Below are 15230 nucleotides of genomic sequence, written 5' to 3'. Positions count from 1 at the left end.
ATGCCAGGCCTGTATGTGAAGAACTCCAGCCTGGTGACTGCTGGGAAATTGGCCTTTTGGGCATAGACAGCCAGGCTCCAGGCATTTCAGCAAATGGGTCCCTGGGACACAGATGTGGACTCTGGAAACCTCTAGGAAACAAGCTTCCTAGCAGTGGACAAACACACTGAGCACTTGTGGGAAATCTGGCACAGACTGACACTCTGAAAAACTGCAAGATGTATGGTGCCAAGCGAATATGGCTGCCTCTGCCCCCCAAGGAAATGCATTTCTTGGGCAAGCGTAGCACCTCTAGGAATCAGGCCCGCTGTGCACACAGGTGTATACCCCTGAGGTGCAAACAAGTTCACTGACCACCTCTTGGAAACAAAGCTCTCAAGTGCAGATAGACACAGAGCAATTCAAAATGCAAGTGACCATGAAGCTTTAAGGCCAATGGAGAACAACAGAGGGAAATCAGTGGCTAGATGGGGTAGCTGATCTAAGTGGTTAGAGCTAGGGCTGTACTTACCTCCACCATTCTTGTAACAGAGGTAAGGGAACCTCCAGACGTTACCAAGGCCAATAATCTCCCCAGCCACGGATAGCACATATTCCAGCTTGTTGTTCCAATGGCCTCGTTCCAGTGTTTGATTCTTCTCTTCTTCCTTCTGCTTTTCCATGCCTGGATGAGCAGGTATCGTCTCTCCATTGCTAACTGCCCCAGGGACTCTGTAATCCATCCCACCTTCAAAGGATTGGTACCATTTTTCAGCATTATGTTTACAAGTCATTCAACAAGTCAGAAATTTATAAGAACATACTGGGTCAAACCAGTGGTTCATTTAACTAAGTATCCTGTCTTCCAACAGTGGCCAATGCCAGATGCTTCAGAGATAATGAACGGAACAGGGCAATTATCAAGTGATCCATCTCCCATCATCCAGGGTCAGCTTCTGGCCATCAGAGACTTAGGGACACTCAGAGCATGGGGTTGCATCCCTGACCATCTTGGCTAATAGCCACTGATGGACCTATCCGCCATGAACTTATCTAGTCCTTATTTGAACCTAGTTATACTTTTATACTTCACAGCATCCCCTGGCAATGAGTTCCATGGGTTAACTCTGTGTTGTGTGGAGAAGTACTTCCTTATGTTTGTTTTAAACCTGCTGCCTATTAATTTCATCAAGTGACTCCTAGTTCTTGTGTTATGTCAAGGCTTAAATAAAATTTCCTTAGTCACCTGCTCAGTACCATTCTTAATTTTATAAACCTCTCATCTTATCCCCCCCTTAGTCATTTCTTGTCTAAGGTGAGCAGTCCTAGTCTTTTTAATCTCTCCTTCTATGCAAGCTGTTCCATACCCCTAATCATTTTTATTGCCACTCTCTGTGCCTTTTCCCATTCTAATATGTTTTTTGAGATGGGGCAACCAGAATGCATGCAGTATTCATGGTGCGAGTGTACCATGGATTTATATAGTGACATTGTGATATTTTCTGTCTTATTATCTATCCCTTTCCTAACGGTTCCTAACATTGTTATCTTTTCTGACTGCTGTTACACATTGAACAGCTGTTTCACAATGGCTCCAAGAGCTCATCATTTTGTATGTATAGTTGGGATGGTTTTCTCTGCACTTACCGACATTGAATTTCATCTGTCATTTTGTTGGCCAGTCACCTGGTTTTGTGACTCTTCGCAGTCAGCTTTGGACCTAACTATCTTGAGTAATTCTGTATCGTCTGCAAACTTTCCTACCTCATCATTTACCCTTTTTCCTGATCATTTATGAATGTGTTGAACAGAACTGGTCCCAGTACAGATCCTTGGGGGACCTCGCTATTTACCTCTCTCTCAGGCTAGAGCAGCTGAGGGACGTAGACAGACACACACACCCCCCACTAGTTACTCTTGTATCATTCCTTACAATTCCTGATAGGGTATATTATGTTTTTTTCCAATATACTAAAAGCACCTACATTAATCCAAAATAAATCCATGAAATTGAAGTTAAGGGGTGCTACCTTCTTTATTATCATTTAAAACTGACTCATTTCAAAACACTCCAGTTCTGAAAGCGCATCCTTTAAATATTACTAATTATTATTCACTACGTATATTAATTACTAATATTGTTCGCTATGTACATTACTAATATTATTGGTTATGTTATATTAATCTAGCACCCAAAGGCCCCAATCTGGACTGAGGCCACACTGTCCCAGGAGTTGTACAAACGTAGGAGACAAGCCTTAACTAATTTTTTTAAATGTCTTGAAGATACTTTATAAAGGTTTTTATACTCCCCTGTTGTAGTTTATAAGGGTTTTTTCCAGTGAGGAAGCTGATTAACTAAGTCCACAGGGAAGTCATGAAATTAACTATATCCAGTTATGTCACATGCACCAACCACCATCACATGCACAAAGTAAACAAACTGACAGAGGGAAAAGTGGGGTTTTTTTTTTTACTGTCAGGTGAAGCGATCTTACCAGTGTTACTTGTAAGAAGAGAAGATACAAGTTTTTCAGACAGAAATGGGATTTTTTCCACGCTGACAGCGTCCCTTTAGGAGAACAAGAACGATCAGTAAAGTACGGCTTCGATGAGGGCACAGTGTGAGTTTCCTCTGCGACAGGCTGCAGCAGCTCTGCCTCTCAAAATAGCTGCCTCTCTCTGCAGATAGCAGAGTTCTCAGGGATTTAAAGGTCCAGCTTACAGGGGAGGAAAAGGCAGAGCAGTTATGAAATTATGTGTAACATAGGAGGGGCGACAGCTGTGAATTCCTCCCCGGCCAGTGCCCCTGCTCCATTCCCTAAAGCCATTGCCCTACAATGTCTGCTAGGTAAGGCTAGAAACGAATAGCTGTGAGCAGCCCAAAGCCAATGCTTCTATGCTACTCCCTACAGTGACTCCTGCTAGCAGAGGCTGGGACGGCAGTAGCTGTGGATTCCTGCAGAGCTGGTGCTCATACACTATTTAATAAAGTGCTTCTGCAGGTAGGAAAGCTCACCGCTGCTTTAATCCTATTTGCTCACTGTCCTGCAAAGTTCCCTAGAGAAGTCTTTTACTGTGAAAGACTGGGACTGAATTAAGTGCAAATTCCTACAGTGTTTTCAGAATACTGCAGGGACACATTGAATTGGGGTGCAGATTGTACCATGATTTTGCTGCAGCAATTCATGGGATATTTGTGCCTATTCATTCCCTACAAGGAGTACTCATGGCAGCAAAACTCAGCAGGACGTATCAGCAGAGGAGGAGGAGGATGGCTGCAGGTACTTAGATACTGTGCATAAGCAAGGATTGCTGAGAACTATTTGAGCAATGGACGCACATTCCTGCACACAGCATCTGCCATTGATCTCTCCTGTGTCCCACTGAGGCGACTTGTCAAAGCCCCGTCTAATTCTCCTGTACAGCCATTTCTCACAAAGAGCAGAAAAACACAATGGCAACAAATGGTGTTCTCCAAAAATAGCCATAAGAGTGGGGGTTCTACCCCAGCATACTCCAGAAGGTGTGCTTGTGTACATACATGTATGTATATATATATATACACACACACACACACACACACACAGAGCAGTAATGAACACTCCCAAGCATCTGACAGCAATTCCTCAGAAGAATAAGCAAAACAAATTTTACACACTAGAAAATTATTAAACAAACAGCCAACCACAAGGTAACTAAAGGAGTTTGGGGAAGGAAAGCAGAAGAAAACAGTGAGCCAGTTACCTTAAGGAAGGAGCTGTCAAGGGTCTGATTGGAGGGAAATGTGAAAGCAGTCGTGAAAGGTACTGGCTATTTAAAGTGTGGAAGAAAAATTCTGCAGTGGTGCAATTCTACACTTTGCCCAACCCACATTCCTTCCCCCACTCCCTCAGGGCTGGACAACAACCTACACATGACTGATTTCATGGCCATTGCAAAAGGGGCTCTCTCCCCAGTCCATGTGAGTGTCTTTTACTTTCTCCTGGTGTGGGGGGGTGAGGGAAACTGGCTCCATGTGTACCTCTACCTTGCTTTGTCTGTCAGTCTCTCACCGTCTACTTCTGTCCCCTTGTCTCCCATTGGTTGTTTCTCCCCCTCTCTATCTACTTCTCTTCCTCTTTCCCTCTGTTACTCATTCTGTGTCTCTCTTCCCCCAGTTCAAGGGACAATAAATGAAAAATTCACACATGCCTGTCAAGTCCATACCAGAGGCAAGTTCACGTTCCAGGCTGCATCAGAAACAGGTAAGACCAGAACCTAACTTACAGTGAATTTTCACTGCAGCCTCTCTAACACAGATTTAAGCCTTCCCTTGGAATGCTAGTGATTGAGCATAACACATGGGCAAACCCCAGTGACCTCTCTGCATGGATTTACCTCCCAATGATGGGGGAAAGTGTGGGGCAATTTTTTAAATCTCCATTATGGATTATTACACTAATTATTTCACAAGCAGGATATTAAGATGGCAGGAGGAAGAGGCAGGCTCCAATGGTGGGAGTACATTCCACTAACTCTGCCCCACTCCTTTCTCAGGCCAATGAGCTCTTACTTAGGTATGTCTTCCAATAACAGAAGACGTGTGTCACTGGTGTCTCGCAAGAGAGAGAGCAAGACATAGCTACAGAACTAGTGAACTGCCACAGATCTCACTCTTAATGGGTGAGACATTAGGAAATATCCCAGTGAGAAATGCAATCTAACAATGAAGAGTGTAGTAGTTAAGTAATTTGGACATGATACAGTGGATTAAAAAGGGGCAAAATTATAGGTTGCATCTGCTACAGACCTACCCAGGACAAAAAAAAGATGGATTATGGAAAATTTCCTGGAGGTTCTTGAAACCACTGTATATTGTACTCACAAGGGACTTAGCTACCCAGACGTGTATTGGATAATCAGCGTAAATATGCAAAGATGTTCCCAAGTTACAAAGACAACAACTTTATGATCTAGAAAGTAGAGCTCCAGGCAGAAGAGAAGCCAGTTGGGAGGAACAAAGGAGGACAATTGGGAAGTCCATTGCCAGTCATAACAAACTATTCGACTTGAGCCAAGTCAGGTAAGAATGCACAGAATGCAGCAGAATAAAGGAAAGCAAATTTTCAGGAATTAAAGTATTGAAAGAGCACAATGCAAGGGGAAGAGGTATTAAAATCCACAAGCATGGAAGAAGGCTGGAGAAGACTAAAACATAACATAAGTAAGGTACACCACAGAGATCTTCTGGGAAAAGAACAAGAAGCAGTCAGTATAGTTCAGGTACAAACTCAATAGATCTGAGGATTAAAAAAATAAGCTCATTGTTGGAAACAGAAGGAAAGAACAAATAAATACATACAGAATCAGTTAAGGCTTATGGGGAAAAGGTGAGTTCAATAACGTATTTAAATGAGTTATACCAGCCAAAGAAGTTAATGGGAATGAGAAGGGCTTTGAACCAATATGTTGGGATAAAAAAGGTCTGTAGGGAAAAAAAGAGGAAAAGGGATGAACTCAAAATGGCTGAGATACAGAACGTTTAAAAATGTCTTCAGTAAGAAGAATGAATAAAAGAGGTTCAAACCATCAGAAATATGACTGAAATAACATCATAAAAAGCAGGTAAAGGAATACTGGAAAATACAAACATAGAATAAGTGCGTTTGGACAATATGCATCCCAGCTTAAGAGACTTATTTAGTTATCAAATTTACCAAGATACTGATACATTTTAAAATAAAGGAAAAGTGGGGAGATACCAGAGGACCAGGAAAAAGCAAATGCGGTACCAATCCACAAAGAAAGGAAAGAGAAGGGATCCTGTAGCTTTGACATACCACCTCTCATTGCGGTATCTCCCAAGATAATCTTGGTTGAACCAGGTTATTATATATAGATTATAGTAGACTGATGTCCAATGGGCACATAGGTGCTGTAGTGACAATTCAATGGGCAGTGCTCTCCCATCTGAATAACTATTAAACCAATCCCCCATCAGGGTATTAGGGGGACTGTGTTACTTGTGATATTGCCTATCAAAGTCTGACCACATATAAATATCCCATAGTACTCTCTGTAGGAGTAAGGGTGTTTGCCCTGATGTCTGAGCAAATTCCATCTCAAATAATTATTCTTTTTAAATTCCTCCTGCCATTTCAAGTGGACACGGTATCCTCTGCTTCCTGTCATGCAGAATTGTTGTGTGCTTTTAAACAGCTACCCCATTTCATCTCAGAAGTAGCTCATTTTAGTGGTGAGTGAAACTGACTACCTCACAGGACTATTGTGAAGCTTAATTATTCAGTGGCTTCTATTCTATACAGGTATTTATACCATAGTATCTGAGCAACTTCCAGAGGTGCATTAAGTGACATGACTAATACCTATCACATGTGGTTCATTCGCTCTCATCCTCTCCCCAAGGGGAGAATTGTGTGCACAGCAGAGAATTTTGGTTCAACAGGGGGGTTGTTTTGGGGGCAAAAAGATGTGGGTTTTTTTATTCTTCTCTACAGTCACAGATCAAGTCTGATCCAAGAGTAGAGCCTAGATACCTGTCTGCCATTCACCTGCTTTAGGCCCAAGACTATTGTCTCCTCTTTATAAACTTAGGTTGGTTTTATTACTCCTCATTCCATTTACGTGAAGGTGTTTACAAAGATCTTCTCTTAAATCTGTTCCATTATTCCATTAGCAATTGAAGTTACATTGATTGTGTGGTAACTGTCAGCATAACAACGAACAATAGCTTGCACATCTATAGTAAGTTTCAGAGTGGGGGGAGTCAAAGTGCTTCATAAACACTAAGGGCCGGGTTTGCAGAAGGGCTGGGCACCCACCACTCAAAGTGAAGTCTATAGGACAAGCATACATGAGCACAGGGCACCCGGCTTGCTAACTGTGTGCAAACAAAGAAAGACAGACATCATAACTAGTTTCAGGGAAGTCTCTAGCAGGGTGTCACAGGAATCACAGTTAGGTCTGGCCTAATGTCAGAGAAAGGAAATAGTTTATTCATTTGTTTTCTAAAGGACCCATCCATCTCCAGGCATCTAAGGTGCTGTATAAAATTTAAGTCTGGGTGAATCAAAGCCAGTTACTCAAATGAAACTGCAAAAGGAAAAGAAACCTTAGAGTTGGTTTCTGGGCAAGGCATAGCAACATGAGTTCCCCTCAGCGTCTGCTAGATGAAGTAGGTGCATCCTTTGTGTAGGAGAGTGGGATTTTCAAAAGTGCCTCAGGAACACAAGTCCCAGCTACTTTCAGCAGCTCTTATGCTCCTTTATCACTCAGATGCTTTCAAAAAGTTTAACCTGTGTTGCCAGAAAAGTGGTTGACACACAATCTGTTGTTGGTTAGAAATTCCTGGAATAAAGAAATTGTTCGCTGTATTTTGCATTTGCTCTGTCCTAATTACAATCTATAATATTTGGACAAGGAGGGTTGCTACTCTCCCATTCCCACCTCTCCTCTGCAGTTCTGTCCCACTAGTTAACAACGTTTTTCATGTGTTTCAGAATTATATATTCTTGCAGTTGCTGCAGGTGACTTCCCAGATGCCAGGACCAAAATTTGCCATTAAAACTATTTGGGAACTGAAAGCCAGGGTAAATGTTATCCATTTCCACTTACCTGATAACCAATAGAATACTGGTCATTTCAGTTTTTCAAACTCTGCTAGGCCTTAACTGAATGTGTTTGTAGAAAGAGGTAGTAGAAATGTTGCCTATATGTACAGATGGGCGATAACATACTGACCAATATCCTGCCAGGTTATAGGAACTTGCTTAAAATCAGAAAGGCTAAGACAAAATGAATTATACCTAGACAAGGACATAAAAGGCAAAAAGAAGTAGTTCTATAAATACATTAGGCACAAGCGAAAGATGAAGGAAAGTGTAGGTCCTCTACTTAAGCAGGGAAGGAGAGCCAATAACGGACAACATCAAGACGAGAGATATTTAATGCCTATTTTGCTTTAGTCTTCACTAAAAAGGTTAATTGTGACCAGATGCTTAACACAATTAATATTAACAAGAGGGAAGGAACACAAGCCAGAAAAAGAAAAGAACAAGCTACAGAATATTTAGATAAGATAGATGTATTCAAGTCATCAGGGCCTCACAAAATTTACCCTGTGGTACTTAAGGAACTAGCTAAAGCAATCTCAGAACCATAAGCAATTATCTTCAAGAACTCAAGGAGAATATGCCAGGTCCCAGAGGAAAAGAGAAGAGCAAACACAATACCTAACTTTTTTAAAAGGAGAACAAAGAGAACCCAGGGAATTATAGACCAATCAGCCTATCTTTAACTGGAAAGATACTGGAACAAATTATTAAACAATCAATCTGTAAGCACCTAGAGGATAATGGAGTGATAAGTAATGGATCTGTCAAGAACAAAGCATGCCAAACCAACCTAATTTCCTCCTTTGACAGGGTTACTGGCCTAGTGAATGGGGGGAAAGAAGTAGGCATGATGTATTTTAGTAAGACTTTTGACAGTCCTACATGACATTCTCATAAGCAAACTATGGAAAATGTGATCTACATGAAGTAGCTATAAAGATGGGGGTTGGACTAGATTGGGAGTTGGACAAGATGACCTCCTGAGGTCCCTTCCAACCCTGCTAGTCTATGATTCTATGGATGCACAACTGGTTAAAAACAGTACTCAGAGTAGTTATCCATGGTTCACCATCAAACTGGGAGGTCATATCTGTTGGGGTCTCAGGGGTCTCTGTCCTGAGTCCAGTACTATTCAATATTTTCATTAAATTATTTGGATAATGGAGAGGAGAATATTCTTATAAAATTAGCAGACAACTGCAAGCTGGGAGGGACTGCAAGCACTTTTGAGAACAGGATTAGAATTCAATGCGTCTTTGATGAGTTGATCTGAAATCAATAAAATGAAATTCAATAAAGTCAAGTGCAAAGTATTCCACTTAGGAAGGACAAATCAAATGCACAAATAGAAAATGGGGAATAACTGGCTAGGCAGTCTACCACTGAAAACGATCTGGGGGGTTATAGTGGACCACAAACTGACTATGAGTCAACAACATGATGCAGTTGCGACAAAGGCAAATCTCCATCTGGGCTATATTAACAGTAGTGTCATATCTAAGATACAGGAGGTAATTGTCCCAACTCTAGTTGGCACTGGTGAGGTCTCAGACGGAATATTATGTCCAATTTTGGGTGCCTGACTTTAAAAAAGATGCAGACAAATTGGAGAGAGCCCAGCGGAGAGCAACAAAAATGATAAAAAGTTTAGAAACCCTGACCTATACAAAAAGGTTAAAAAAACTGGGCATGTTTAGTCTTGAGAAGACTGAAGACTGAAGAGAAACCTGATAACAGTCTTCAAATATGGTAAGGGCTGTTAAAGAGAGGGCAGTCATCAATTGTTCTGTGTGTCTAATGAAGGTAGAACAGGAAATAGTGGGCTTAAGCTGCAGCAAGGGAGATTTAGATTAATTATTAGGAAAAACTTTCTAACTACAAGGGTAAAGTACTGGAACAGGCTTCCAAGGAAGTTTGTGGAATCCCCATCATTGGGAGATTTTAAGAATGGGATAGACAAAGACACTTGTCAGAGATGGTCTAGGTGTACTTGGTCCTGCCTCAGCTCAGGGGGTTGGACTAGATGATCTCTGGAGGTCCCTTCCAATCCTAAATTTCAATGATTCTATGTCAGACTTGAGCCCAACTGATGGAGGAAGCAGCCATAACAAGCATATGTGAGTGATTCCTGCTTGAACCAGGACTAAATTTACAGAAAGGCGTCCTTATTGCTAGCCAAATTTGAGTTTACCATGGCAGAGGCTTAATTGCTCAGGAGCATACAGACCATGTAGAGGCAGTTAATTCTGTATGAGTTACTAGTGTAAAAGCATGGATCAAATGGAAGGAGCCGCCTTCCTTGGGGGCATTTGTCTTTATAATTATGTGAACTACCAGAATTCTGAGCCAAGGAGAAACAGAATTTCCACACTGGAGTGCTGCAAAAACCAGGGGCCTTGCTCCATACTTTTGGTCTGGAGACCATGCTGTGTGTACAGGAAATAAACACTGATAGCCAGAGCTCACTGGCCAATATGAACACAGACCAGAATGCATCGCAGGGAAATGGCCTATTCTATCCATGGTGAGTACAGAACCAGACAGCCTGCTGCTGAGAATATTCCTGATGGATCAGGTGATTTCTGTGTGTTCTGAGCTAGGTGAATATAGCCCCATTGTCTCCAGTCTGAGCCCAGGATTACAGCACACTGGTGAGAATATTCTCTGTGTGAGCAGTGTGAACTTAAAATCAAAGTTCATGTTGTAGCCAGTGTGGGCACAGAACCAGAGTCAACTGCTGAGAATAGCTGCTCTATCCCATTTGGGAACCAGACCAAGAACACAGTGATCTTTGTGTACATGCTCATGTGAGTGCAGCATCAAAACTGGGTTTAAGAAGAGTGCACAAGTGTGTATTGTACATGGGAGAAGCAGTTCATGATAGTGTACATGTGTGAGAACAGGACTCACCAGAGCTTGCATGTGGGCAGGAAGTAAACAGAGTGCACACACACGATTGTAATACTCTATATTCTACCTTTGCTTTGATTTCCACTTAGTATTGTCGATCCCGCACTAGAATACCAGCCTCGTCCTCACACCAGCACTTTCACCAGCTCCTCCCTACACCTGCCTTCTCCCTCCATCAGCCAGATAACCCCTGGAGTCCTTGCTAGTCCCACTTCTACACAAACTGGTAACCTGAATCAACAAGGCTCCATGGCAAGATGTGTAAGTAGTGTAAGCCTCCCAGTCCTCCTGCAGTCAGACACCTCACCGCATGAACATGGACAGGGCAATGTTTGTACATTTTCCATAAAAGACAATTAACTCCGATAATTAATAGTTAACGATTGATGGTGAACCAGAGAGTATGCCTCACACCAAATGTGGGGATTGTGTGCCATGGAAGGAGGTCACTGTTTGGGGTGAGTGGTGGTAGCGCTACAGTGTAAAGGTGGTCCCAGTGCTGGTTAAGAACTGGGCATATGCAAAAATCACCTGATAATTTTTTTTTTAAAGGTAAGAAATGTGACCATCTATTGCAAGAGGGACACTCCTCCTTTCTCCTCATGTTCTGTTCATCTACTCTTCTAGACATCAGGATTAAACAAAGGCAAAGATTACAAATGAAAATTGGGCTGTTTACAGTAAGAACTAGAGCACAACCATCAACTGGATGTTCACCTTCCCACCTGTGAAAGGGAACTGAAGAGTTCTAGGATGACCGTATCTTAAACAGTTGGGTTTCCACCTCTTCTCCTGCTTCTTCCACACAAAGCCTGCAATCTAGTCCCAAAAGACTGTAACAAAGATGCACAAACAGGGCAGGAAGTAGTGAATTATTTTAAAATGTTTGTTCAGACTCATTTACAGATGCTTGAAAAATGTTCATTGTTAAGTCAGAGGATTTACTGAATGAACAGAAAACTGCCCCAACTACAGCTGTTTAAAACACAGAATTCCCATCCCACCAGAAAATCCAATATTTTGACATTTGTTTTCTTGCTGAAACTAAATAAAAAGTCAAAATATGAAAAGTTTTCATGGAAAGAAACATCCCAACATTGTGGAAATGTCAAAATGAAAAAAAAATTGGCATTTCAAAATTTGAATTAGAAAGTAAAATGTTTGCAATATCTCCTCAAAAAAATTATTTTCATCAAAACATTTTCCTGGGAAAATTTTTTAATTTTGACAAACCCCACTAGTTAGTTGTGCAAAATTGTAAGTAAAAATAAAACAAAAAACTTTGACCAATCTAGCACTGAGAAGATGACGACAGGATCCTGGGGCTGCCAGCGGAACACAGGTAGGAGCACAGTGATCCATGCTTGGTGAAGTGTCAGCAGAGATTTCAAAGGGGAAATACTGAGCTTGGTCTTGTCACATCCATCCCTGTCAGGTTCATCAGAGCTTCAGTGCAACCCCTGCAAACATCAACTTCCAGCTGCTTCTTGTCAGGAACATTTTGTCTCTGCTATTTTGATCTGACATTTGATTCCAGCTCAAGGCACAGAGATGGGAGGAGGAAATAAAAGGGGAGCTGGGTACATCTCCTCTAACGTACTGTCTGTCAGGTCTCTTGTGCATGGGAATACTGCAATAGGTACAGAAAGTAAGAACTCCCCTCACATGCAAAGTGTGTGCTGCCAATGCTGAACACACTGTACGGATTCGATATTTGATAAGACACAAGAGGTGCCAAAGCTCAAGAGAAACACAGATTCCTAAGGGATCATCAGAGGTAGGATGGATCTGTCCAGGACCAGGTGGCGCACTATGTCTTGGGTTTGATGCCACACCCATTTGTAATTCCAATCCATTCCTGAGCCAGGGATAGCTTGCTACATAATGTTGTACTCTCTCTCTTTTTTCTCCCAGGGTTAGGAGGTGTTTCCTCAACACTTTTAGGTGAAAAGTCTTCTATGGTTCCTGATAATTTCAGGAAGTTCTCTCTCTTCCACCTACTTGTATATCATTCAGAAAGTGATAAGTACAGGGAGTACAGAAAGTACAGGGCCTGAGAGAGAGGAGCCTCAGCAGGGATCAGGATGGTGTCATAAGGAAGACAAAATAATCCACTCCAAATTACAGGGGAGATGGCAGTGAAATTCTGGGACCAGCGTGTGCAATAGACAGAACTGTCATCAGAAAACTGTGTGCAGCAAAGCACGTGTGGTTGGAGAGACACCAACATTTCAATTATACATTAAAATACTTGCCTTCAGTCAGATGGTGCCGCGATGCCACTAAACATTACTGTGGAGGAGACTCAGTCTTTGAATTTCTGGCAAGCGGGGGCTGGACCTCTGAGTCAAATGACAGTGTCAGTCTCTAGAGACTGCTGGAGGTGCAGTTTGACTCAGTCTGCCACAGACAGGAGGTGCACTTTGCACAGCAGCTGTGGAAGATACTGCTGCTTACTTTCCTCAGCCACATAGCAAACCGCAATCATGCACCCATTATCGTACTCAGGCACAAGCAGGTAAAGGATGGAGGAGTAAATAAACCACTGAGCCAGCCAAGCCTTTGAGTATTGGCATTCACCCTACCTGGGATCAAGGGAAACAGGAGAGACTTTGATTCTGTTATTTACCTGGGACCCCTGCAGTAACATTGTCTTTGATGAAGCGCAAAAGAGCAAACGACACACCTCTACATCCCAGAACGTGCTGTTGCAGCAGGGACTCTGCTGACAACCCAGAGACCGCACCTGTATGTATCAGTTCCTTTCTTACTAAGGGCAAGATGCTAGTTTCACTAAGGAAGCTGCTGCATGGTCTTCGCTCATGAAACTAACACAATACTATTTGGCTAACTCTTGTCCAGTATCCAATCTTACATTCCTGGTTAAAAGTTATTGAGAAGGTTGTGCTAAGACAACTCCCAGAGTACCTTAAGTGCCTCAGATCTCCTTAAACCTTGTCAGTCTGGATATAGGACAGCAATTACACAGGTGCCATTGGTTGCTGATCACCTCCTGGCAATGGATGAAGATCATGTGTCCATCCCAATGTTAGAGCTATCAACTGCCATGATACCAATGACCATGAGGTATCATTGAAGCACCTGTGAACTGCACCAGCAATAGATAGGGCTGCTCTTGGGCAGCTCCATTCCTCCTTGACCAAGTGTTCCCAGAAGTTGGCATGAGCCACTTGTCCTGAATCAATGTTCTGTCCCCCTTAGGATGCTGTTATTTGGAGTTTTGCAGGGTTCCATCTCATCCCCACTCCACTCCTGTTCAACATGTATATATGGCCTTTAAGAGGGTTAGCGAGGAAGTATGGGATGCAGAATGATCAGTATGCTGACAACACCCAGGTCTTGTTCTCTACCATGCCTGACTCTGCCAGTGCTGTTGAGCACCCAGTCACATTTGGAGATTGGGACTTGGAAGAGAGGCAAGCTGTTTAAAGCTCAGTCCGGATATGGCTGAAGTGAAGTAGTGAGTAGATGTGACATTGATTTCTCACGCCCCACTTGGAGGATGTGTCTACCACCAGTCACTCTCATTCACGTTCTGGGACTAGCGTTGGAGCTCCAGCTATCGTCAGTTGACCATAGAACAGCTGTGCCTCATAATGCTTTGTTCATGTGTCTGGGAACAGGACACTGCAATCTATTTACTGTGATTTGTGCCTTTCTCCAGTGCAGATGGCTGACCATTGATGTCCTATCAAGACACACCACTTACCAGGCAGGCCACTACCTTCTACATCAGTTTTAGTTTCCAAGTTGAGTTAAAGTGCAGCCCCATGTACAGGGCATTGCACTAATCCAATCTTGAGGAGACAAGTATTGCTTTGCTCTATGAAGTTCTAAAAGGCTTGGGGGGGGGGGTCCTATCCTCTTCAGAAATGGCCCCTGCGCCCCCCCCCCCCCCCCCCAAGGAAATACTGCCACAGCTGCAGTCCAGCGGAGGCACTCAACTTGTCGTTCCCACCAACCTATGGTACAGCATTCACTGAGAGTCCTTCAGCTTCGGAACCATTTCTCCACCTTGCACTGAAACAACTGAGTGTTGATTTTCAGGGCATGCTGCAAGGCCTGCCTTTTTACCCAGGCCTTTAAGAGAGGAAAGGAACGTTTTAGTATTGGGGTTGAATTTTTATTGGGGATTGCTGGTGGCTCTCACTGAACTAGCCCTCATTTCAAAGGCACCCAGAGTAAGAGACATCTTTTTATACATCTCAGATATTCAGATAGCTGTTTCCTCATTTGTATCTCCGCTGTTCATTTCTTTGCCTTTGGCATGTGACTTTACATTCATTTGTACTGAAACTCATCTCTCTGCATGAGACTCGCTGTTCTGAATCTCTCAAGTCATTGTGCAGTTTCCAGCTGCCATAGTGCATTTGTTATCCTCCTGCTCTGGCGTGATTAGAGTTTGATAAGGGTTGAATTTATTCTCTCTCCGTGTTGACTGTGCTTTCACCAAGCAGGGGTCATGTTTGGGTTGGGGTAGGGGTGGGCAGTCTGAGTATGTTCCTGTGATTATAGGAAAGTAGGTATTGAGGGAGCTTGCAATCCTTCCCATTTTCATTTGCTTTTCTAAATAAAGGAGCCTCAACTCTTTATAATAAAACAGCCAAAGCTTCTCAGCCTTTCAGCCTTCACACCATTTTCCCCAAAACAAGTTATAAAACTGATGATTTTAAAAATTGCTTCATTTTCTCAAGTAGAACAGGG

General features: G+C 42.6%; 1 protein-coding gene and 1 long non-coding RNA gene across 3 annotated transcripts in view; one reads left to right on the top strand and one right to left on the bottom strand.

The window, feature by feature from the left end:
- SLC6A13 (solute carrier family 6 member 13) overlaps positions 1–2726 on the bottom strand; it is a 58437-nt gene extending 55711 nt beyond the window's left edge. The window contains exons 1-2 of one of the 2 annotated variants that reach the window (XM_029912114.1): positions 2478–2726; positions 512–727 (exon numbers count right to left, since the gene is read on the bottom strand). In XM_029912114.1, the coding sequence (XP_029767974.1) occupies positions 512–722 (211 nt within the window). In that variant the 5' untranslated portion in view covers positions 723–727; positions 2478–2726. Of the gene's footprint in view, positions 1–511; positions 728–2477 lie in introns of those variants that run through there. The other variant, XM_024224496.1, reaches the window with a different exon arrangement.
- Positions 2727–3882: 1156 nt separating this feature from the next.
- On the top strand, positions 3883–11575 carry LOC112126076. The gene is made up of 3 exons (XR_002909779.2): positions 3883–3943; positions 4140–4226; positions 11058–11575. It is a non-coding gene; the product is annotated as an uncharacterized LOC112126076 (long non-coding RNA).
- The last annotated feature ends 3655 nt before the right edge of the window (positions 11576–15230 follow it).

This window comes from Terrapene carolina, unplaced genomic scaffold (assembly GCF_002925995.2).
Source record: "Terrapene carolina triunguis isolate 2854851 unplaced genomic scaffold, T_m_triunguis-2.0 Scaffold190, whole genome shotgun sequence".
Taxonomy (NCBI): domain Eukaryota; kingdom Metazoa; phylum Chordata; order Testudines; family Emydidae; genus Terrapene; species Terrapene triunguis.
Note: the sequence above shows the minus strand (reverse complement) of the source record. Positions and strands in the feature narration are given on the sequence as shown.